The sequence below is a fragment of the Sturnus vulgaris genome, chromosome 1 (genome assembly GCF_052056855.1).
Source record: "Sturnus vulgaris isolate bStuVul1 chromosome 1, bStuVul1.hap1, whole genome shotgun sequence".
In the NCBI taxonomy this organism is placed as follows: Eukaryota; Metazoa; Chordata; class Aves; order Passeriformes; family Sturnidae; genus Sturnus; species Sturnus vulgaris.
The window spans coordinates 48,492,006-48,518,408 of record NC_142243.1 but is presented as its reverse complement, the minus strand read 5'-3'; the positions used below and the strand labels follow the sequence as shown (position 1 = coordinate 48,518,408).

The following is a 26,403-nucleotide window of genomic DNA, read 5'->3' as shown; positions in this document are numbered from 1 at the left end:
GCCTTCCTTTCCCCCGAGCAAAGCGAGGTTCCTCCCACCTGCTCACAGCCCTTCAGCGAGCTTGAGCACAAGTCCCACATGAGTCTCCTCACCAGAGTTTCAGCTGCTGGTGCTGCTTCCATATGCAGCCTGCTCTGGTTGCTGGGCTCGGGAGTTGATTTTTAAAGAAAGGGTTGTATAGAATACACTGTTGATTGATGGCTTTTCGGCCACTGCCTGCTGTCTCATCAAATGTGTTGACTTTCGAACAGAGCATTCACCAGGTTCTTAAGTCCAGTGTTAGTGGGACTTCTCAGATGTTTCTGTCAGACATAAATATTTATTTTTCGTGCTTTGGTTTGTTTCTCTCTCCTCAAGTTTTATATTACTTCGTGGAGGAAGCAGAAAGAACATAAATCTAAAGGAACCTAAATAGTTTCCCAGTCATTATGTTGATTAAAGTAACTCCAAGGGTCAGTCTGGCCTGCTGATTTCTCTTCTTGTTATTTCAATTTGATAGGCAACCCATGGCAGTGGAAAGCACTGGAAACCAGTGTAAATCAGGGATGTTTTTATTGTGAATTTATGCATCCACAGGGACTGCACTGCTCTTCTCTCTCGTGGTGAAGTTAGGCTTGCATTGTGGCTTGAGCTGCCATTAGAACGGTAGCACTTCCCTGATCTTCACTCAAACCCTCTTAAATCTTTCTCCTTTGCAGCCATTGGAGCCAATCATACGTGTTCAAAAAGGCTGCACTGATTGGGGCAAGATGTTTTCTCTGTTGCCTTAGCCTCCCATGGCCACCAGCTCTGCTTCAGGTGCAGGACACCCAGGAACAGGATCCCTCTAATATCCAAATGCCCAGGAGCTCTGGGGGCAGTGTGCTATCAGGGGATTTGCTGACTTGTTTTCCCCTCAGTACCTTCCTCAACAGAAAGCGCTGTATCTTGGTTAATAGAGGCTGTTGCTTGGCTTCATTGCTTGTATTTTTAACATTTTTAACTATTAGGAAGTGCTTGTATCCACACATGCTGTGTTATCTCTGTCACTAATGCCAGCAGATAGTTGGGGGAGACATTTAGTTGCCACTTGTGCTCTTTACATGGGTATCAGAGACTCAGAATTGGTGAGTTTTATGAGTAATGTTCTGCAGATGCGTGAAGAGCATGGCTTCAGGTAGGGCAGGAGGCTATCACTAAGATGGGAAGGACATTGGCATTGTACTCAGCAACTCAAGGATCCCCCATCAATCATCCTTGTTGCACTGTAGGCCTGAATTTATAGCAAGAGCAGTGTTTTCTGGGAACACTCTATAAGAAAACTAGAATTTTGTTTTGCTTCGGAAATATTTACCTGTCTCAGATCCTGTCCTGCTGTTTGTGGAGGTGGCTGTGTCACATAGCAATTTTGAGGACTCAGGTTTATGTAGCAACAGGTTTATGTGGAAACAAGATATTTGCTGTTCTTAAAACTTTTGTGCTTTCGCTTCAGAGCTCTTTTGTCTCAAAGAGGATGCTACTTAGCTGAGATGTCTACTGGAATGGTTTACTGCCTTTCCAAGAAGCTCTAAGAGGAAACATTTCCCCTCCTACTTCCTTCTGACAAAAATGAGAACAAAGCTGTAATAAGGCTTTGCACAAACATAAATTCTTCTATCTAAGGAACTCAGATGCGCATTATAGATGCTGGAAGGATCTTGTGGTCTTACTGTGAACTAAATACAATAAATACTTTTCTAGCCATTCTAGAGCAGAAAAAACCTGACACGAGGCAGGTGCATGCTGTTTTCATAAGAACAAATCGTTTATATGGTGCAAGGAAACATTGTGGGGAGTCAGATTTACTATCGTTTTAATTCAGTAATATTCCAGTGCATAGAAAATGTTAATGCAGGGCTTGGATAGAGTGATACTGATCAATACTGGATCAGCATTGAAGATTTTTATTTTTATCTTTATGAAAAATATTGGTAATTGGAAGAAGCCTGCTGGGAATAGGCTGTCTCTCCAGCAGCCATCACGTTTGTTGCTTGATAGGTAATGGCCTGTGAGTTGCAACACCAGCTCTGCTAAGATGATGTTTAGTTTGGCAAAGATTAATGATGTGCAAAAGACATTTGCAGGGCCTTTATGGAGAGCAGAGGGTCCCAAAAGCCACCAGTCAGTCAGCCTTGGGCTTGTATTGTTTTGCTAGATTTTAAATTTCTTTTTATTTTTTTTTATTTAAAGCTCAGGCCTAGTAGTTTGTGTTCCTTTAAATCACTGCAACCCACCAAATCAGGCACAGCATGATGTGTTCTGAGTCATGGTCCTCCCCCACAGGAGACGAGACCAAGGAGGCAGAAGCTGTAAGTAGATTTGAACCAAGCCCTTTGAAGCAGTGGGTGCTGATGGTAGGTGCAATAACAGGAGGTATTGCTCGTCCTCCCACCAGCGCCTCCCACCAGCATCTCTCCTGCCTCCCTGGCTCAGTCCTCCATGGAAACCAGCTGTCCTGCACACGCTGCCCCTTGCCACGGGCCCCTGGGCACATTGCCCGCTTCACAGCTGCCATGGGGAGCTGCTATATTCCTCTCTCCTACTATAATAGCATCCTTATGAGGCTTCCCCCAGCCCATCTCTCTAATAGAAGGTTGCATGTGTCTGCATGTGGCTTGTGCAGTGATATTTGGGTTCATTTAATATGCTCCTGAAAGTGAATCTGAACTCAAAAAAGAGGGAAAAAAAGGGAGGAAAAAAGGCAGGAAGGTCAGGGAAATCCTAGCCTGTAGCAGGCAGTTGGAGAAGATAAAAACACGGAGTGGTTTTGTATAAGAATATTGCTCTTGCTGAACTGTCTGTGTGGCCGTGTGGGGCTATGACACTGCAGTCATTTGCCGTCTACTAGGCAGATTTGGGATTGCTCAGAAAATACTGGCCAATCTCAATTTCTCAGTGGAAAGCGAACAATAAGGGTAGTCTGTTTAGAGAAAATGCTAGTGATAGCTGCCACTTCTCAACAGCCTTTGGACTTGATGCGTTTTTGATGTGACAGAGGGTGTGGGAGTCTCCAAAAGAATCAGGTGTTTAAATATTGGATGTATCTTGTTTTACAGAAAATACCCACTTTGTGTTGATGCTAGCTTCATCCATGCTTACATCCTTCATCCTAAAAATCAGGCAGAATTTTATTTCAGATGTGTTTCACACAGCCGTTTCCAAGTTAGGCCTTCATCATCTTTCCCTCCTTGAATATTTCCTTTCTCTGACTTTACAGCCCTGGTAATACCAGCCTTCTCCCACCTGGTTTGCCTTGCCTCTACACATTGGTTTCCCCTTGCCTCTACCATATTGTCTCTGTGAACCCTTCACACATAAGCACAGGTTCCATCATTTCCACCAATCTTTCCCTTACAGGAGTTTCCTCCCCCTTCCTGCCTAACTGCCACTAGGATCAAATAGTAGCAAAGTTTTACAAAAACTTCTGTTGTCATTGCCTCACATGCCAGTCTGCACTCTAATTACTCCATAGAGCCAAAGAATTAATAGGGGGATTAACCTCCTTATACCTGTAAACTCAGTTCTAGACTCCTTGTCACGAACATGTGAAACAAATGTCTGGACACACCATGTCTGTGCCCCTGGACCATGTTCATGCTAGCATGACATTTCCCATTTGGCTTCTTTCTGGACTTGAGCAAACTTACCAAAGCAAATCCCAAATCCTTTGTGTAGTCACATATGAGGCAGTAGGGAAATTGCAGAATGAGACAGTGAGAGTAATAAACAAATATCTTGCATTTAATTCTAAATTTATCTCCTGCCTAAAAACATAAAGTATATAATTATAGAGTTAAAGGAAAGAAGGAGTCTGCTGGGTGATTAGAAGTACGGATTAATGACAATAGGGAAATAAGTGCAATGATTTGTTACAGTGTGGAAAAAAGTGCAGTGATAGCATTCAAGTTATCAGAGAAAGGATCTTTCATTACTGGAAGATTATAAGCCTTTATCCAACCATAACTCACTAGTTGGTTACTAGAAATAGCACCATTTTATGACATTATTTAGCCTCCTAGGCAGATCAATGTGTTTCTGGAGATGTGTTTCTGTGTATGTCATTGATAGCTTCAAATTAATAGTGGGAAGTAAATTTTAAGCCAATCTTGTTTTAATCCTTTGTGAGAAAAAAAAATCCTTTGGCTCTGATTTAATATGAGTGGAAGAAAGAGAGGAAAAAAACGGAGAATGTCGTGTTGACATAGTATTCACTGGAGGGGGAAAAATTGTGAGATTTTTCAGATGCTTCCTATACATGTAGTGAAGGGGATGGAGCAGTGGGACTAGTCCTAATGGTTACTAATATGTCTTTAGTTAAGATTTCAAATAACTGTGGATGCCTTCTCCTGTGCTTGTGGAAGTCTATCATATTCCTGAAGCACTGGATAACCTGAGTAGTTTGTTCCAATCCCAACTTCCCTGGCTAGCAGATCAGTTTTGTAATCACAGTGAGGTGACTGAATGCTTTTGAATTGTTGGTGTTAGAATTAGGTGTCATATTAATCAGTGCTCTCTGTCTTGGGGAATAGTTTATTTTCCAGTACTGCATGTAGATCCCAAAAAAGCTTCCCTTTGATCTGTGGGGAGAAAAGATTGTTCCTTTGCAGCAATGAAAAATACAGGTTTCTGAAACCATAAACCATTCCACTGTAGTTCTTAAAATGAGATATGGCAAAACAAGTCATCTGTGCATTTTCTTCTTCTAAGAATAGTTGAATTCCTCTTATTTTTGGTTACGTGCCACAGCTCCGGAGGAAAAATAATATGTGTTGTTCATATTTATATGACCAGCACAGTCCTGAGGCAGAAATCTCATTGGACTAGACTGCAAAAATTCAGAATTTAACAAAGGTAACAAAGATATTCAGTTATTTTAGAACATTTTAAAATGGCAATGAAAACACTTTTTTCCTTTCTCTTGGACATACGCATTTTGTGTATGTTTGGCAGTTCTAAGCAGATCTTGGTTTGTAATAGTCCTGACAGCACTTACTATGATCTGTCAAGTCAGTAATTTGTAAGCAGCAGATTTACAGAATAATATCTATAGCTAGCATCTCACAAGTTGCAATGGGTTTAACCTCTTCATTGCCTTGTGTATTTCTGTGAATCATGCAGCTGTTTCATGCAGCTATTTTTATTATTGTGTCACAGACTGGAATCTCTGATAAGAATGCAATTATCACTTGAAACAGTTATTAATATGAGATGTGCAAAACAATTGGTGTTCTGTAGGCATGTTTTTTGTTCAGGGACATGAATATGAAAACAAGGCTTTACCTAAAAACTATTACAACTTAATTTTTTTATAAATTATGATGTAAAATAACATGTAGGCTCATTCATAAGGCATAGCACATCTGAATAACTGACTTTTTCATAATTTCTAGATGCTCAGCCTAATTATTTACCTTAATTGTAAGACCATGCAAATGATGGATGAAATAGTTTAACATGAGCATACCAAACATAGGGCTAATGCATTCATCAGAAAAGCCTAAATATGCAATTTAGCTTTCTAGTCTGAAGAATTGAATCCACAACCACTTTTTCAGTCTTTCGTGGGTTTTTTGGTAGAAAGTTTCACTTTTCTAATAAAATGCAATGTCCAAAACAAACCAACCAACCAACCAAACAATAAAGAAAATAAAAAGGTAGCAATTAAATAGTGAAAATCACTTATGTCAGGTCCAGAAAACAAAAGCTGAAACTTTCAGCTTCTATTTATAGCTTCTTTTTCTTTGTTCATATAAGTAACAGAATAAGTGTGAGGGAATACTTTTAACTAAATAAGAAATTTTGCTGTGTGAGTGGTGAGCCAACTTTTGGACTTGCTGAAGGAACAGTATGTATTACATAAATCCTACATAAGTATTAGCAAGGCTTGGCAAAATTGCAGAGCTTTTGCATATAGAGTGTTTAATCGTTGAATATTTTTAATAGGCAAATCTCCTTCTCTGTGAAAAATGTTCATGGAGAACTTTGGCTGAATTTGCTGCTAGAAACAAGTGGAATTCATGGACACAATGCATGGATTTTCCAGGTCTATCAGGTTTGGGAGGAGGTTAGCAAGGAGGAGAAGCATGAAGTTGAAAGGTTGATAAGCCATACCCATATTGCTTGGTGCTTTGTGCTAGCTGGTGTATTTGTTGGTCACTTAGATGACTAAGGAACTCAATTTCTCTTGGTATTTAAAAGACATGAACCTGGTACACTGGCTCCCCTTACATTTAGAAATTAGGCTGGAGGGTCTCTGTAGTTGGCTGGAGACCAGGAGAGGGAGAACACAAGCAGGGACAGTGGCAGGCTCGCACCACATGCAATCCCATGTGGCCATGCATACCTTGGACAGGAGGGACCTCAACACAGTGGTTTCAGCTGGTGAAAGAGCCTGGAGATCTTTCCAGCAATGTAGCTGGCCACACCTTTATTTGTTTTTGTCTCAGCTAAAGGAGATAGTAAGATATTAAGTTGTATTGTTGTTTTTACAGTTTTACCCATTTATCAGATGTACTGCACGTGTATCAGATGAGCAATGATTCCAGACCCTTCTGTTCGACTTAATAAAAATATTTGCTCTGCCACTTTTTCTCTTTTTAAAGAGTCTTTTTTTTATTCATCATTAATATATAGGACTTGAGTTCTTTGATTTTTATGTTTTCCTAGTGGAAAAAAAGCTATCTGTTAGAGTCCTGTCCTTGTTTTCCTTCAGTAAAACCAGCAGTTTGCCAATATATTAAGTTAATTTTCATTTAGTGTATGCCATTTAATGTAATTAAGGGAGGCAGCACCCAAATGTTCTTAATGTTCTTAATCATGGGTAACTCTCGTATTATTTTTCATTAGAATTTATAAGCATATTATTTGACATGTTAATTATTATGTTAGTATATGACTAAGGATACAAATATCTCCTCATTTCCCCCCTCCCCTCACTTAACATTTTGTTTGAGAAGATCAGTACATTTTGTCTGTGAAAAGGCCTGGATTAAATGCCACCCACAAATGATTTTGTACATGTTTTATTTCGCCAAAGGAGGCTGTCAGACATTGGGGGAAATAATGTAATATTGTCTGACCTAAGATTTCAATTAACTAACAAGGAAGGAAGGATTCCAGGAAGGAAGGAAGGATTCCAGGAAGGAAGGATTCCAGGAAGGATTCCAGGAAGGAAGGATTCCAGGAAGGAAGGATTCCAGGAAGGATTCCAGGAAGGAAGGATTCCAGGAAGGATTCCAGGAAGGAAGGAAGGATTCCTGGAAGGATTCCAGGAAGGAAGGAAGGATGCCAGGAAGGAAGGATTCCAGGAAGGAAGGAAGGATTCCAGGAAGGAAGGATTCCAGGAAGGATTCCAGGAAGGAAGGATTCCAGGAAGGAAGGATTCCAGGAAGGAAGGAAGGATTCCAGGAAGGAAGGAAGGATTCCAGGAAGGAAGGATTCCAGGAAGGAAGGAAGGATTCCAGGAAGGAAGGATTCCAGGAAGGAAGGAAGGATTCCAGGAAGGAAGGAAGGATTCCAGGAAGGAAGGATTCCAGGAAGGAAGGATTCCAGGAAGGAAGGATTCCAGGAAGGATTCCAGGAAGGAAGGATTCCAGGAAGGAAGGATTCCAGGAAGGAAGGATTCCAGGAAGGATTCCAGGAAGGATTCCAGGAAGGAAGGATTCCAGGAAGGATTCCAGGAAGGATTCCAGGAAGGATTCCAGGAAGGATTCCAGGAAGGAAGGAAGGAAGGAAGGAAGGAAGGAAGGAAGGAAGGAAGGAAGGAAGGAAGGAAGGAAGGAAGGAAGGAAGGAGGGAAGGAAGGAAGGATTCCAGGAAGGATTCCAGGAAGGATTCCAGGAAGGAAGGATTCCAGGAAGGAAGGATTCCAGGAAGGAAGGATTCCAGGAAGGAAGGAAGGAAGGAAGGAAGGAAGGAAGGAAGGAAGGAAGGAAGGAAGGAAGGAAGGAAGGAAGGAAGGAAGGAAGGAAGGAAGGAGGGAAGGAGGGAAGGAAGGAAGGAAGGAGGGAAGGAAGGAGGGAAGGAAGGAAGGATTCCAGGAAGGATTCCAGGAAGGATTCCAGGAAGGATTCCAGGAAGGAAGGAAGGAAGGAAGGATTCCAGGAAGGAAGGAAGGAAGGAAGGAAGGAAGGAAGGAAGGAGGGAAGGAAGGAAGGATTCCAGGAAGGATTCCAGGAAGGAAGGAAGGAAGGATTCCAGGAAGGAAGGAAGGAAGGAAGGAAGGAGGGAAGGAAGGAAGGATTCCAGGAAGGATTCCAGGAAGGAAGGAAGGAAGGATTCCTGGAAGGATTCCAGGAAGGATTCCAGGAAGGAAGGATTCCAGGAAGGAAGGATTCCAGGAAGGAAGGAAGGAAGGAAGGATTCCAGGAAGGAAGGAAGGAAGGAAGGAAGGAAGGAAGGAAGGAAGGAAGGAAGGAAGGAAGGAAGGAAGGAAGGAAGGAAGGAAGGAAGGAAGGAAGGAAGGAAGGAAGGAAGGAAGGAAGGAAGGAAGGAAGGAAGGAAGGAAGGAAGGAAGGAAGGAAGGAAGGAAGGAAGGAATACAGGAAGGAAGGAAGGAAGAAAGGAAGGAAGAAAACCACAGCGCTTTTTTTGCAATGGGTTTTAAATTCTGTAGAAAAATGAAGAGACAATATGTATCGGAGCTTATATCTGCTAAGTCCTCTGACAGCTGCTTTCTCATCCTGTTTCTGAAAATGAATCAACTTAATTATTCCTGTGGCTACGTATATCCAGACAGCTTAGAGTTGCATCTTTATTGCTGACTACAGTAACTGTCCTTGTGTTCTGGAATAGCTAAGAAGATTGAAAACTAGGGGGGTTTTGTAATTCCAGGGTACACAGACTGTAATAGAAGTAATGGTCTGGAATTTTGGAGTCTCTTGTCAATGGTTAGATTGTGCCAGCACTGACTTTAAATTTGCTTATGTAGGAGGGCATGTTTAGATTAATATTCTAAAGTAATGTGGAGTCAATGTTTGGTACAGGCTGTGACTGAGAGACTAGTGTAGTGAATTCATAGACAGCAATATGTGGAGATTGGGGTGGGGAGTGGGGGGAATCACCATTAAATTTTCTTCCCAGGACCTTGAAGCCTCTCAGGATGAGTCTTCTGAGTACTCTGAAAACATAACCATTGATCTAGTTATAACAATTTATCCTTTGGGTCTAAAAGATGTCTCAAATGACCTGGTGCACACATTAAACCTGTAAAGTTTTCATTAAAGGAGTTGACAGGCTGATGGTAAACTGAAGCAATTTCCTTTCCCTTCAGAATTAAATTTTCTTTACAGCCTCCTTTGTCAGTAAGCTCTGTTCATTAAGAGTGACTTGTCTATTTCATTCTACAACCTTGGTTTTGCCTGCCTTGTGGATTTAACTGAAGGAAATCTCTTTGTGACACTGAAATGATCAAGCTGAATCTCAATCACCAAATTATGTTTCTACCTGCATTCTTTAATTTGTATTAACCAAGCTACCTTTCTTCGGGAGTGTTTAGATAGGAAGGAAGCTAGGTATGAATTTTTTGCAACCAATTTGCAAAGAGATGTCTTTCCTCCAGTTCTCCATTTGTTGGCTGGATGATTTTTAAATGATCATGTGAAAAAGCTAGTGACTGAGGGCCTAAAATTTCTCACAACTCAGGTTCTTCAAGTCTGGTTATAGAGAGGAGTCTCCCAATGAAGGGAAGTTCAGTGGCTGCTCTTTTATCATGTGCTGCAGTGAGGAGGGGAATTTGCAGTACTTGATAATGTTGAGCCACCTCAGGAAAGCACTGAACTAAGCGCATCATTGTAATGTGTGTTTTTTATATCTAAGTCTTGTCTGTGCAGAAGGAAGGTGAACTATCAAGATTAATAGCAGTCGGTCAGCATTACATAAGTCACCCACCCAATCAGCATTCAGTGTAACAAGTGCCCCAAAATACAAGAGATACAACTTAGAGGCTTCTCTGATGGCATCCAGATGTGTTCTTGCTGCTGTCATTGCAAGCATCGGAGGACGTGCTTATCCAAGTGAAACATTGATATTGTGGGGAAATTTTGAGAAGGGTTCATCTCGTCTGGTGCTCCACAGATGAGAGAATCGGCATGACTGGGGCCTTTTAGATCATCTAGTACAAGCCTTACCACTGTGGACTGGGAACTTTCCACTAAGCCAGGTTACTCAAAGCCACACCCAGCCTGGCCTTGAACACTTCCAGGGGTGGGGCACCCACAACTTCTCTGGGCAGCTTGTCACTCTCATGGTAAGAATTTCTTCCTCATACCTAATCTAAACCTACCCTTTTTCAGTACAAAGCCACTACCCCTTGGGTAACACCCCAGATGGGCTGTTGTGAACATCTGAGCCTTCAGGATGTTCTGGGAGAGTTTTCTGAAAAGATTGCTGCTGTGAGTTTGTAGAAGGAATGTATCTGGTGAGTGGAAGGCTCAGATTTAAATTTCCAGATTCCTGCAGGCTAATGGTAGGTGTCTGAGAGGGCTGCATGGCTTCTCTAGTCAGTACCAAGAGCAAACTTTGCATCAGTATGGGGTGAGTAGAGAGGTTTGTGCTTTCTGTAGCTGCAAGCAAGCTGCTGAAATAAGGTCAGTGAGAAGCTTGCTGTAGAGTTTGGCCCTGACAAACTGCTTCTTTTGGTATGAACCATTTCTCATTGTTTTTATTTTGACCTCTTGTTGTAGAGCCCAAGTTCAGACCTCTGCTCCATCCAGAAAGAATGGACTTTATTTGCACAGGCAAAAGTTGTCATGGCAAGAGAGAGAGAGGAGAGGGGGTAAATGTTGGAAAGCCAAAGTAGTCAGACTATGATATGACAAAGATGAGGTCAAATAAGCAAAACACACAACAAACTAGACTAAAACAGCTTAATGAAAAACACGTAATGGCAGGATACTAGCTATTGAAATATGTTAAATGGATACAAAATCTGGGGAATAAGGTCCTATGTGTTAATTTAAAAAAAAAAAAAAAATTGGGTTTGTTCCTACTGTCTTTCTCTTCACGTCTTCAGTGAATTTACCTTAGTTGCAACACAGAACTTGGATTCCCTTACCTATACAAGAGGTCATCAGATAAAAAGCACACTATTTAAAGCAAATGCATCCTCTGAAAGACTCATTTCTCAGTAATAGTAGCAAAGCATAATGTAATTAAAACAACTGTTAACAGTGTCTATGTACAATCACATTGAGTGGAGAATACCTTTAATTTCATTGTAAGGTCAGATACATTAGGAGGAAAGGTTGATGCTGTCTCTCAGAGAGCAGTAGTCAGAACAGATTAGAAGTCCTTGGCAATGATTCCCATATGCTCAGGAGACTCACTGCAATCAGCAGCTTTAACACTTTGGCCTGCTAGTTAAATAGTGTTGGCTATAAACATTACAAGGCAAGTGATCGTCTCCTTACCTGCTGGCCCTGGGGCATACGCTTCCTGCCTTCTCTCTCATGAGCAGGGGCAGCCTCTAGACCAAGGGGCTCTTTTGTGATACCCTGTAAATGACCTTCCACACAACAGCAAAGAAGAGGAATTTTCAGTGTTTTCATGTTAACCCTAAAAATTAATTACAGAGAAGGATGTTGCAAATAAGTGACAGACTTGAAAATCTAATGAATTTAAACCTCCTGTGCAGAGTTTAGCCAAAAATGAGCACTGCTTCATGTGAATGGTTTAGAGATGAGACTGGAAAGATCCTCATGCATCCAATTCCCTAAAATATTGTATTTATTAATTTGTCCATTTGTCTTATGAGAAAAAGTGCTCATAAGAGACAGCTTCCCTATTGTGAGTTCCAGAATTTAAGAAAATAAATCTATATATAAACAACAAAGAATCAGATCTGTATAAATATGTGAACAAACTCATGAAACTGAAATCACATGCACACATAAGTGATTGCAGCATTGTATTTCTATTTAAAATTAATTAGCAGTTATAGGTAGTCATTGTCAAGAAGGCAGAAAGAGGAAGACAGAACATATTTTTAAACATCCAACTTGGCACTAGAATTATCTGTTCCACTCTTTTCTTGCTGTTCCTTTCAGGATGTTTCCTTTGTGGACACGTTCTTCATTACATAAGGTCTTTTAGTTGTTAAACCAAGATCCAGTAAAATCAGTAGGATTATGCCACTCACCTTTTTGGCATGATCCATTAATGTTCAGGTTGATTGGGTTTTGTAGTGGTTTGTCATTTCTGAGGCCTAGGACCACATCCAGACAGTTTTTTAGTATCTCCAAGGATGGAGAATTCGTCACCTCCCTGGGCAGCCTGTGCAAGTGCTTGGTCACCCTTACAAGTTAAAAAATGTTTCCTGGTGTTTAAAGGGGTTTAAAAGATGTTCAAAGTGTTTCCCATGTTCCAGTGTATACCCACTGCCTCCGGGTGTAAGGGATAAAAGGAAGCAATGGCCTAGTTAGCAGCTCTCCCCCAACCTCAAAAAAACCCAGTTTTGTCACAGAGCAGATGAGCTTTTGCTGTAGGCTGTGATGCCCTGTCAGAAGTTGGCTTATTTTCTGGTTATATTGCTGAAAAGTTTTCTAAGAGACCACATACTACTAGTCATCTTCTATACCTAGAAACCTTAGTGTGACCCAGAGAAAGATATGAGACAAAAACACAGAAAGTGTTAACACAGCTTCATTTTCTTTCCTTGTTAACTGCAGGTAATGCAGGTAGTGAAAGAACAGATAATGAGAGCGCTCACTGCCAAGCCTAGCTCTCTGGATCAATTCAAGAGCAAACTTCAGAATCTCAGTTACACAGAAATACTGAAAATACGCCAGTCTGAAAGAATGAACCAGGAAGATTTCCAGTCTCGTCCAATTCTGTAAGTATTATCTTCTCTCCCCACTCGTTTTTTCATGGGAGAATGACATTTATGAGCTCTTCTGGGAAATCCCAGGGAGGAAAGCTGTCCAGGAAGCTGTGCTCAAAAGCAGTAGTGAGGCATCTCCTTAAAGTATATAATGTTTTCTTCTGATGGGAACCATAACTTTTTCCTTGAGTTCAGTGAAACCAGATTTGTGAAATCCCAGCAATATTTCACATGGCTTATTTATATGAAACAGTGCTTTGATATTTCCTACCTCTGCATGATTGTGAGCCTGATTTTGGTGCTGGTCATGGCTTTCAAAAAAATGTCCAACTAATCAAACACCATAACTTTGTCTCCTGTTCAAGGCCTCTCTGAGCAAGTCAGGCAGAAACCCTGAAGAAGAGGAGCCAATACACACCGACTTTCCAAAAGTGTTGTTCTTATATATAACATTATAAATTGGTGTTAATGACTAGCATTCATTTACTTATTTGTAAATAGCAACATTCTGGCAGCTAGCCAATCCTTTGCTTGTTGTTTACTGCAAAGTATGGAAGGCTAATATTGCCTCCATAGCTCCTTCTCATTTCTCAAAATACTTTGTTCTGTTACATGAAGAATGGATGCCACATTTGGCTCCAGACCAAGTCTGAGCTTGTGGCTGAACTGATGGCACAGGACCGATGCAGACTCTGTGCTGTGCAAATGTTGCACTGAGAAAACAGGAACCTTTTGAGATCAGCCAAGAGATGGTGAGGACTCCAGAAGCATCAGCTGAAATACTGTGAAATCTTGACTATTGTACATGGAATGGCTCATGATTATCTAAATCTCCTTTTCCAAGGTAAAAATATAGAAATTAATTTTGATTTGTTTCTAAAGGATACAGGTATCTAAGTACAAGCTCTGGGGACACATTCCTGCAGGGGCAGCAGGACAACAGCGGAAGCGTAAGCAAAATAGAATTATAAACTAAATTTTAGCCATACCAGTGTGGATCAAAGGGAGACTGCTTCTTTTATGTTTCCAGTGTGTTGGAAAATATGACCTACTGCCCAATTAGAACTGATGTCACTTGCAGTAATGCATCAATTGAAAATCTACAAAAGGTTCCAGTTAGTTTTGTATTGTTACACTGCTTAGAAAGCCCCTGCAAATCCCCTGCAACATTTAGCAGTTTAAAGCTGCTCAGAACTGCGAAGCTTGTGAGCAAAGCTTCTCATCTTCCCTGCTTTCCCAATGACTCAACAGTTTGCTACAGGTCAGTTATTTATATTCTCTTGCACCTAGCACCTAGCATTGAAAAACTTGCCATTGCCCTGTGCAAGCTCTTAATTTCCAGTGTGGAATCTTTCACTGTGGCTAGCTGCTGCAATAGTGCAGTGTCCTTCCTCATCATGGAACAAGTGTAACAGCCAACCAAATAGTTAAAAGCAACTGAAGTGTTAACAAAGAATCATTTCAAATTCAGGATAAAGGCAAAACCTAAAGGCTATAAAGGCTAAGTGAATCGATGAGGTGTTTAAGCATTCACAACTGCATTTGCAGAGATTTATCTCCATGCATTTGCATTTTGATTACATCCATGATCACTTGTTCTTGACTGTGAAAAGAAACAGTCCTTCCATTTTGCTCTTTGACTGAACTGTCTCAAATTGTATAGATGGCACAGTTAATAGAAGTACAGAATCATGGCCCCATTGTAAGGAAAGAGACTGTGGATGAAAAGAGCAATCGTGGCTGTGCTGTTTATTTTAAAGCCCTGCAGATATGCTAAAAGAGATTGTGCATAATGGTGACTGTAACATCAGTAGACCTTGTTTAATTCTACTTTAGAATATGGCAATCAGGGAATGTTTTTTCCTGCCTTGAACTGATAGAAGTCTTTCTTTTTGTATTCACTGTATGAAGCACTGTAGTTTTAAGTGTTCAAGCTGCTGGATAAGAGAAGCCTCAGTGAAGCTGTGTTTGAATATTAAATGGAAAGTGTTGCCTTAGATCCTTGTAACTACAACAAGCTTGTTTTGCAAGGATTAGCTGTTTCTTTTATATGAGCATCATTGTATCATATGAAGTAAAGCTTTATTAATGCCTACTTTTGATTAGGAAAAATAAAAAGTCCTTCAGAATAGAATCAGGGATTTGGGATTGTTTTTGATCATCCAAACTGCCCTTCCATAATGAAATGATAAAGTATCCCAGTTTTGAATGTCTGTAGAAGAAGTTGTCTAGGAATCCTGTGGGCCTATAGAGGACCAGAGATCTCCTTGACAAATTAAATGACAACAGACATGGGTTAATGCTAGATAAAAATTTGGCATCCCATTAGGGACTTGCTGGTTAAAGGAGAGTTAATGGCGCCTAGGGAACCATTACTAAGTAACATCTGCATGAAAATCAGCAACATACAGGGAAAGAGAGAAAGGTATCTAGGTGCTTTTCAGCTTTTTATCTTACATATTTCTCTGCAATTTTCGAAAGAATCACTACTGCCTGCTCTGAATATATGATCAGGAGAAGGAGAATAGCTAGATGCCAGAAAGGTAAAAGGACAAAACACATGAAACCAGTTATGGGATTACTCTCCCATTGTGTTGTAATAATTTAAATGTCTGTAATATGCCCCATCCTGGAAAGAAAAGCACTATTGAGTGGGTCTTAACTATAAGCTGGAAAGGTAAAAGCTGGAGACAGTTTTAACTGAAGAAGAATTTGTATGATGTGAAAAACTTGAAAATAATTTCTAATGATTTTCCAATATTTTGAAAACAAGTAAGTGCTGTTAGTATTGCGTCCAGTGTTAAGACCAGTGAGATCACAAAATTAGCAATCATATATATTAATGTGTGTTTCCCTCAACCCCTCTGTCTCACCAGCACACTAACTTTTTATATTCTTATGGGATAGAAACACAGTGGGAAACTAATGGCAGTTTTTAAAGTCACTCTCTCCTTAGACTTAGTCTGTTCTCTCTCTTCACAAAATACAAACTCTTAAGCAAATGTCATCTGAGGGACAATAAATAAATAAATAAATATTCACAAAATGTGTTTGCATTTATGATCTTCCTTTAGCTCACTGTTCTTGATCAATTTTAAAATAAGGCAGGAGGACATATTTCTTGCACAAAGACTTTTTTCCTAACCACTCTATTTTTAGACACTGATTGTGAGGAACAGAAGTCTATTGCCTTCAGACATCTTTCAGAAGGAAATACAGTCTCAAAGAAACACATATTTTGTTTGCTGTAGTTTGATTGTTCTGACCCATTTCTATCACCTCAAAATGGTGCAACAGAAACCTTGACAGTGAGGAGCACTAAGTGGCAGGATCACCTTGCAAAATATATCTGGAGTCATGATGTCAGAAAAATGGCTGAGAACCATACAAGTCAGAGTAATCATGTGTTGGCATGAGCTGGTGAGGACAGTAAGTGCAGTAAGTCACCATGGTAAGGGCTTGATGGTCTTACAGGTTTTCACTAAGTCCAGAGTTACCAGAGACCTTCTCCACTGAATAATGAGTTGTCTCCAACACCTCTGTGTGATCAAGTTCAAGGACCATCAAACAGAAGAGAGTAGTACACTGAGCTTCATGACTGTGAGAGCAAAAATGTATGTGTACAGGCGGCCTCCCGAACATAATCAAAGAGGCAAGAGATTCCTTCTTTCTTATCTCCTTTTCTCCCATGCAAAGTCTGCCTTAGGCACTGAAGTATTTTAGAGAGGATTACCTGTTTCATTTTGGCTTGGTTAAAAAATCCTTCTTTTCCCCTGGTTTATGAAGGGCAGGTGGAGCATTAGAGGCCAGAAGACAGAATGTTGCGAGCAAACATTCCGATGTTAATGTGCTGGGTGACCCATTAATTTTTGGTTTTTTGGGTAGCATCTTACAATGTTGATATCTTTAACACCTACTTCATTATAACCATCCAGTTTCTGAGGTAAACTACCTAAATATCAAACTGATGTTTATACCACTCTTGAATGTGTGAAATTAGTCCAGCTGGAGATTTAGTCACCTGAGTAATCCACACTTGTGTTTTAACACTGTTATCCTCAGCCCCTGCTCTCAGGTTTTACCTGAGGAATAGTGAAGCTCATCAGCTCAGTAAAGGCAAAACATTTATTCAAGCACAAAATTATTTTAATAACTGTATTTAACCACTCAACATATTTATATCTTAGATCCCAATGAGAAACCAACAGTGCTTGAAAATTCAAGTCCTAAAGGACTAATAACACATTTCCAAAAGATGGCCTGTTTCTATAGTTACAATACTTCCTTGACCAGCTAGATTTTCACAGTTGGTAGATATGCAGTGAGTTACGCATCCAATCATTCCATTGACACTTAAGGAAAAGAGGGCATTTTATTTTAAAGGCCTGATCTTTATAGCAAAGGATTTGCAGTGATTTCAGTAGAGGTCTGGCAGATCAAAGGAATAGGATCCAAATGAGTGTGGAAATCAGCAGAGAATGAGCTTCCTAAGTTTTCAAGAAGAGAAAATTTTTTGTTGTCTCTGTGGGATACCACAGCTTAGCTTCCTTTTGATGATGATTGCTGGAACATACTGCCAGACAGAATGATCTTTGGTATTACCCAATTTGCACAGCAAGGCAAAATTATGGTTCTGACAAACTTGATATTTTATAAATCTGCTACACATTCAGTTATGTTTTCTAAATCTTACTAGGCTTGCTGTCAAGTTGATATTTAAACCTGTCTTTTATGTTTTCTTAATGAATCTAAGTGAGGATATAGCTGATGAAATCAGACATCTGTGAATTTATGTGATGGTGGATGAAATGAAACTTTAAATATTATGTGCATATGTTTTCTGCCTAGTTCTGGACATGTTGAACTCTTATCAAAGTAAGATGGAGAAAATGGATTTTCTGAAGGGTATATGAAATTATTTCATATATAATGCATAGATGCATTGTGGGTCTCTGCACTAAGCAAAGGTGAAGTTGTATCCATGGATGATCCCTAGTCATGAGCTAGTCTTTCACAAATTCTGATAATAATAATCAACTTATATGAAATTAAGAAATAAAATATAGTGCTGGTCATTAGTTTCCCTCACTGCCATTGCTTCCTGCTTTTTATTGTTGTTTCAAAATGTTCTAGCCTTCTTGTGTTGTCCTAAATAATAGTGCTAGAGAAGTATACCAGCACAGGACCATGCCACAAAAGGTGACAGACCCTCAAATAAGCTTCACAGGGCTCCTTTGATAAAAGAGCATTATTTGCTGTGGAAAAATCTTGATACATGTTGATACATTATAGCAAGTGTTATTTTTATAATGAGTAAAGTAATATAAAAATAAGCAACTTGCCTGAGTCATACACTGATGTTGCAGCAGGGAGATGTCTACAACAAAGATATCCTGACTCACATTCTTTATTAAAAGAAAAAGGATTTTTTTTCTGGGACAGACTAGATTCTGACCTGGGCTTTTCTGTGACTGATGTTCTCTTCAAATGCCTTTCAGAAACATCTTGTGAGACTATTTCAGAGGAAGGAGGATGGGTTTTGATTGAATTTGACAAGTGCCTACTTTCTCTCCCAAGGGAACTAAAGGAAAAGATTCAGCCAGAGATCTTAGAACTGATCAAGCAGCAACGTCTCAATCGACTTGTGGAGGGCACCTGCTTTAGGAAACTCAACAGTCGGCGTCGGCAAGGTACCGCCCAGACTCCCTAGTCTGGCTTTATATTGTCGCTTTGGTCTGAAGGTTGAGCTGAGGAATACTGTTTTCACTGGCAGAATCCTTGGTTGTAGTGCTGTCTTGATTGCTTTTACCAGGAGGCATCTGAAAGCATCTCCAAGTTAAAGATTTTCAGGATTTCCTGTTTCCCTGAAACTGGTTTCAGCCTTATCACACAAATGATCTGAAACAAGTTCAGCCTTTGACAAAATCTCAAGCAGCAGTCTCACATTCTGAAATGAATATTTTGATTTCTACCTGAATGTCCAGACTTCTTGTTCATCTGAAAGCAACGTCTTTGCAGGAATAACACATGAAACTTGAATTTGAATCTCCTGGTCTTTGATCACCTTTATGTATGCAACAAGTTCATTCTGCACCCCTCCCTCTATTACTGCCTGGCCTTTGGTTTAGACTTACATTGCCATATAATTATATTATGATGTTTAAACATGCTTTTTGAAAGCACTTACATCAGTAATTTGTCTACCTTCATATGAATACTTAATTGATATGAGAAGATTATTCTCCCAATTCTATGAGTCATTGCTCATTCTATACAGTAAAACTCCCTATGGTTCTTTTCCCCTCAGAGAGGCACACTTCTTTCTCCAGACAATGTAATAGGGACATAGTGTAAATTCAGCAAATTAATTAGAAAACATATCCAAAAATTTCCCTTTAAGCTCCTCATTTTGTGAGGATTCAGATTCCTGTTTATTTTCCTTTGTAAATACAGAACAAATTAGAAAGTTACAAAAGCTAAGAGTAAGAACTGTCAAGGATCAATATTTGAGACCTTCAGGATAATTGAGGGAAAGTGCATTCTTCACAGAGAGAAGTATTCCTGCAATGCCTCCTTCCTTAGAAACAGGGAGGCAATTTTCCTTAATGTAGGGAGATTATTTATAACCTCTCTGTCATGCATACAAACACCTATGAAGCCCACTGCACAAAAAGATAGTCAGTATTCCACTGTGTATTTCTGTATAGACTGTATAGAGGCATGATACATGTTTTTCCTTCATCAGCGTACTCATGGAATGAAAGTAGATAAAATAATGTGTAGTTTGTCTGGCTACCAGTAGTGAGGGTTGTTTATTTTATTCCTCTCAAAACCTTAATCCAAATGACTCAAATTCAATAGAAGAAGCAGGATTTGTACCAAATTTTTTTTTTTGCTGATCTCCAAGAGGAAAATAGACTGTTTATTTTATCTTAAATTGTTAGATCATGATTTATAGGATCAAGAGCCCTAGAGAGTATAAATTCACTCAACTTAAAAGAGTACAGTTGAAGCTAAAGACTGAGGTCACTTGATCTGTTCGGCCTGGAGAAGAGGAGACTGAGGGGAGACCTCATTGCAGTCTGCAACTTCCTCAAGAGGATAAGAGGAGGGGCAGACACTGTTCTCTGTAATGTTCACTGTTCTGTTCTCTGTAATGCCCAGTGACAGGACCTGAGGGAATGGCATGAAGCTGAGTTCAGAGGAGGTTTTGGTTGGATATTAGAAAAAGGTTTTTCACTCAGAGTGTGGTCAGGCACTGGAACTGGTTCTCCAGGGAAGTAGTCACAGCTTCAAGAAGCATTTGGACAGTGCTCTCAGGCACATGGTTGTAACATTTAGAGATGGTTCTGTGCAAGGCCGGGAGCTAGACTCCATTAACCTTGGATCTCTTCTAACAACCCAGCATACTCTGTGATTCTGTGACCTGACACTGTATGATTTAATGAAGCATGCTTAGTGTATAAGCCATTCAATAGGGATCCTTTTTTAGGTATGTGCAGTGCCTGACACAGTCCAAATAGCCAATACTGGCTGATGACAGAGAGTAGAAGCTCTCTTGAAATCAGCATTTATCCTTCGGGGTCTCCTGCTCCCCAAAGCAGCAGAAACTGTAAAACCAGGGCTGTCCTGATGTCAAGAATTAGAAGATGAAGTAAAATGAATGGAGGATCTGAGGTTTACCTAGTGGTGCTAACCATTGTGAAAGTCTCTTTCAGATAAATCCTCTGAATGTCCCAATAAAAATAGTAGAAGCTCCAGATTCTGAGTGTGTCTTCTGTTAGCTTTGTCCCACTTCCCCATCTCCTCTCTTGCAACTCACCTCCCTGTACAAATGCCCGGTACTACCTCAGGGGGTTCAGGAGCCCTTGTCACTTGCCTGGTGTTCCAACTGAACCCACTGGTCATGGAGCATTATCAAGGCTCAAAAAAGGACGTGGTCCATCTAGGTTGACATGGAACTGAAATAGAAATGAGTACTGCTTGAGACATCACGATTTGCCTGTTATGTGGCAACCTACTTGTAAGAGTAGCATGATCAGGTAGGCATTACACTAAAGTATGTATATGCTTTTTTTGCCTTTGCTATGATTCTTTTCTCCCTTTAAGACAAACCTGGAATAAATGTCAGGAATCTGCAGATCTGTACAAGAAGAACCGGCACGTGCCCTATACAGAAGCTGAAAGCATTCAGTTGCCCATTTAAAGATAATTAACCCATGATAAAGACTCTAGAGTAAACTTCTGTTAAGATTGTTGTTTGAACATGTGGTAGGACACACATGGTTAGTCACAGTAAGTTGAAAAAATTTACTTACAAAAAAAATGAGAAGGGAGTTTACAGCCTCTTATGGTCTTCTGAGAAGAGATTAAACACTTTCATATATACTTAGCATTGGAAAGCCTCCAATCCAACAGGTGATTCACTGGGGGGATGTTGAAGATTAAGCCATGAGGTATCTACATTCAGATCTCTACTTTTTGTATTTCAGTACAGGATTATCATAGCAGGATCTCTCTGTAGCTGAAATTCAGAACTATCATTGTTGCCCCAACAGGATACTTAGCACTTCTGAAAAATACATGACCTGTCCCTTGCAAAGTTTTCATAGGAGAACTGCAGCAGAAACTCCTGGGTTTTTCTTAAGGATCTTAATAATTTGGAAATGAAACAGTAAAATCTAACCTATTCTTCTGATCACTGTTCAACAGCAGATCATCATGCTCTGCAAACCTCCACTTTGTTCCTGGACCATGAACATCTTCTGACAGCTAGACCTCTTCAGCTTTCTCCTTCCATAAATAATTCCTAAAAGAATAGGGAGAAGACTAGGGAAGTGCCAAGCACTCTACACCCTCAGTAGTTATTATTTCCAGTAGAGCTAAGTAGTAGATAAAGGCATTTTATTGAGGATAATAGATACTTCTAATGCTGTCATCCAGTACACTTGTAGTATATGTTGCTGGGTGCACCCTTGAAAATAAATTCCCTTTCTACCTTTATAAAGATTGTAGAGAAATTGCATGTTATTGAAGTGGTTTTTCAGCCAACATGAGGTTTCTCAAACAGTAATTTTTTGAAAGAAGGGAAACCCTGGTGATACACATAATTAAATTAAAAACACAAGGTGCCATAGAAATAACCTGGAAAGAGAAAGCTTAACTTGAAACAAAAAATCAAGTGAAGACAGGTTTTCCATCTCTTGCTACAATAAGTAACTCACAATTCTGAACAACAACATGCACTTTGACTTTTTTCTGCGAAGCTCTTTTCTACTGCTACTTCATCCTAGTCTCCATAGTACCACAAAAAAAACCCTAATATTCTGTGAGAGCATGACTCGCCGAGATGAGCCAGTTAACCAAATATGCCTCCAACAATGCCACAGGTCATTTATTTGCCAGTTCTTTGGAGTGCTTCCTGGCTTGATCTAGACAGTTAAGACCAGTTGTAGTGAAAATGTCAATACAATTTTCATAGATACAGAAAAAAGAAAAAGAAAAAATATGCATGGCAACATGCATATATAGATACAAAATCTGCATATGTTTTCACAGATATATTTAAAAGTACATTCCTGTTGCTAAATCTGTGAGGATGTTTTTCTTTGGACAAAAAACTTCTATAGTAACCTCGAACATATCTTGGGAAAAAATATTCTCAGTCTTCTGTCTGCGCATATCTGAGCTATTTCCTCCCCAGATTCTAACAACAGAGCGCATCTGCACTAACCACAGCAGTCCTTTACCTGGAATAGTATTGTTAGAGTCATATGAGTCATTGGCCATTAATGCACTTGGAAACACACTCTGTAGCCCATCAGCAAAATAGTCCGTGCTCAGTTATTTGTTCACAATTTTGAATATTATTTTTGTAGCCAAATTGTAGCTGATTTTGTTATTTGAGTTTTTTTTTTAACCTCATCTATAATTTTCAACAATGTGCTGTGATGTATTTAACCCCTTGGCTGCTCTAGCAAATACCTGAAAAATCAGAACAATTTGCTTGGAAACTTTCAGATTAAAAACCAGAATAGCTAATTCTGTTTCCCAAAGAAGAATTTCTAGCACCCTAATATGATTGCATCAGTGGTCATTGAGCTGAAAGACGTAAGGAGTTATGGGAAAGTGTAAATAATGTAGTGTCTGAAAATTATGATGAAATATCAAGTCCACATCATCTCTAAAGACTGTGGTTAGTGACTGCCCTCCCTACAGCTTCTTGCTCTGAGCAGGAGGTAGGTGTAGTAACGCTGGATACAAAACAGGCCACAGAAGAGACCTAGTCTTTGGGGAAAATTCTTAAGCCTGTGCCTAAAACCAAAACAAACCCCATTCCTTCCTGAACACACAGTTGCCCTGTTCCAGCTGGGCACATGCACATGGATCTGCCAGATGTAGAGTACAGGGACTGATAGGGAAGGTCTGTCCCATCTTTAAAGCCTTTTGTAACACTTCAACTCTTCAGACCTTGTTTTAAGAGTTTTGGAGGCTTTGGATAGTAGTTTTTCTTTGTTTTATAGACACCACTTTTGAGTCATAGTAGAAAAGAGCTTTCTCTTCTGCTTACTTTTTTATTTATCAATTTAGAGCTCAAAGTAAATGCTGGCAACTTCACATGTGTTGTTCTGTAATTAATACTTCTTCACACTTTTTCTTGGTGGAAGCAATTTCATATAATTTTTGTTTTGACTGCAGGATCATGCTATACACTACTTTTCCAATATAGTTGTGTTCAGCACTTGCACTACAGTAAAATAGCTGCATCCAGTTTCAAACTGTTCCCCTCCAAGGCACCGAAACCTCATGTGAGTGGGATATTTTCTGATACACTATTTGTAGCATCGTGTACTGCTGAAGCGAAAACCAGGATGGGTAAGGCTGAGGTGGCTGTAGAAACAAGAGTCCTTTCTCCTAGCAGCATGCTATCACCCTCCTCAGCCTGGCTGGTGCGGTCATTTAGTGTCTGTGGTTGAGGAAACCTTGTTAGCTCCATTTGTAGCTTTCATTTAAGGGCTTTCCCCTTGACAGCAAGGCTGTGGCAGAGCAGAGCTATTAGTGAGCCCACAGGAGATTTGTGCTGGACATGCTTCAAGCTACAGTCTATGGCCATTAGTTTTTAATTAACCTTGGGTTATGAGGAATTGCTGAAAAGACTCCTCAAATAATCAGAGCTTGGGTTTCTTGCCATTGAGCCACCTCTTCCCAAAACAAAGTATTTTCATGGAAAGGTGTTCCCCTCTTTTATTATTGAAGCATGGCATTGAAAGAGCCAAGGTTACCAAAATACTAACCCCTAGGAGATAAGAGAGCCAAACCTGTGCTGACAGCAACTCCATGTGTGATAAATTGAAAGGAATGCATGGTAATTTTTTTTTTTTTTTTCAGTTAGAACATCTTTTTTCCCAGGTCACTGAGAAGGTAGTGAAACTACATCAGTTTTTAAGAAAAAATTACTTTTTCAATTTTAGAGTTGGAAAGCTGTATTACTTTGTACAGCCCAATAAACAATGAGGTTGCAGTTAAAGCTAGGTATGAAAGCCTCCTGCTGCAGCTACTGGAGGCTTTTCTTTAGGCATAATGGTCAACCATCAGATTCCATGGTGTGTATTTTTTAAGTATCAGGCTTTGCTATGGTTCTGGTAGAGATCCCTGTGAAAGGTATGAATCTAGAAAATTTTCACATACATCCTTCGAGATACACAAACTGCCTAACGAGTTGCTTGTGTGTGTACTCTTCAGATGAGAGTCTATTGAATGAGGGCTCCTACTTGCTCTTGTTTCAATTCCCTGCAAAAATTTTGCAAGTGGAGTCTTCTTCTCAATCCCATACTGTGCCACTCTATGTTCTGCATACAGTCCAGGGATGCTTATATTTCAGCAGCTCTTGTATGCATCACAAGAGCATAATCTCAGGCTCTCCATCATAAATCTTTCAGTGTTTTGCATGCCTGTGAAGTTGATAACCAGAATCTCTCCTATGGCCATTTTGAGCCTTTGCCAGAGGGTTTGTAAGGTTTTTTGAAACCTTTCTGTAGAAGGGGCTGCACACTCAGAAAGTAGTTTGAAGGGTGTAGAGTTTTTTTCCCCCAAACCTTTTATCCACTGGGACAAAGAAATTTAAAAGGGCATATGAAAGTTCATTTTTATCATTCAATTGCCTCTGTTTTACTGCATTACATTTTAAGAGACTGGCCAGAGGCCTGGAGCCAGGAAGCAGCTGGGTCCATGGAAGCAATGTTTTACTCAGACAGCCAAGAAGCCCTTCCTCTGCTAACACCCTAAATGAGTTCACATATTCTGGTTCTACTGCTTCTCCAATTTTTTATCCAAACTGAGGCTCCCAACAAGTGCAGTGCCACAGGGCTGTCAATGCTAACGTTTCCCCTAAATTGTCCCTCAGGCTGCTGCTTGGCACAGCATCAGCACTGCCAGTACAGGGAAGCACTGAGCCAGAGAAGCCCTCTGCCCCACCTCCACTGGCATTTTAACATGCAACCTTGCTCTGAGCTTTTGGAGATTGTTTGGATGTAACAAGATTATATTTTAGACAGCTTAATATTATGTGATCTACTTATTAAATAGAACGTGCTCTGACAAGGAAGGGTTTTCTTTCTTCCCATTTCAGAAAGGGAATTGACAAGTACCATCCTTGCACACTAGGCAGCGTGGTGGCCTTTATCTGCAAAGGTGATGTTCTTCACAGGAGTAGATTTTAACAAATGTTGTTAGAGGGAATTATGTCCTGGGAAGCACAAGTTGTCAGGAGATGTAAATGTGCATCTCTTAGGAAGGACTAAAATGCAAACTGGGGTGTGAACTGCATGGTCACACATATATTTGTGACCATGCAAAGCATGGAGTTATCTCCAGGACAAGAGATTTAACATCTGCTTTTTAAGTCCTTGCATATTTATTAGGTCCAATATCTCCATAAATATGGGGGTGTTTTCCTATGTCTATTAAAAGAGACAGGAGTCATAATTTTCATAAAGTATGGGATATTTCAAATTTATCAGTTTTTGGGTGTCTCACACAAGACAGCTGTTAGGGCTTGATTTTCACAAAGTGGGTGCTAAAAATTGTATCTTTTATGGGTAAATTAAAGTTATTCAGTTAAAGTAGTTACTTTGCTAGTCTTGTGGCCATGAGGGTATATAATATCTGGCAAAACTAAGTCCATATTTTCTCACTAGTATTTTTTTTTTGAGCCAGTGACTATGTCAATAACAAAATCCTTGTAGATTAATGCCAGCTTCATTTAATTACTTAGTAAATTAATTAGTAAAATTACTGAGCAAAGTCCCCACCCTTCTTATATATACCCCACACATTTATTTTTCTGAAAGCAAAGGCAGCCTTTCCCTGTAGCACCTTGTCTGAGTAAGCTTTCTCCTCTGCTCTTGGTAAAGCTGATGAAGACATGTCAGTGACCTTGCCTAATGTGCTTATTTCAACAGACAAGTTTTGGTATTGTCGACTTTCACCTAATCACAAGGTCTTGCACTACGGAGACTTGGAAGAAAGTCCACAGGGAGAAGTCCCTCATGATTCCTTGCAAGATAAAT

General features: G+C 39.9%; 1 protein-coding gene across 16 annotated transcripts in view; it reads left to right on the top strand.

The window, feature by feature from the left end:
• Nucleotides 1-26,403, top strand: part of ELMO1 (engulfment and cell motility 1) — a 321,603-nt gene that overhangs the window by 270,505 nt on the left and 24,695 nt on the right. For all 16 annotated transcript variants that reach the window (XM_088166186.1, XM_088166250.1, XM_088166262.1 and 13 more), the window contains 3 exons: nucleotides 12,684-12,847; nucleotides 18,413-18,525; nucleotides 26,296-26,403. In XM_088166186.1, the coding sequence (XP_088022312.1) occupies nucleotides 12,684-12,847; nucleotides 18,413-18,525; nucleotides 26,296-26,403 (385 nt within the window). The remainder of the gene's footprint in view (nucleotides 1-12,683; nucleotides 12,848-18,412; nucleotides 18,526-26,295) is intronic.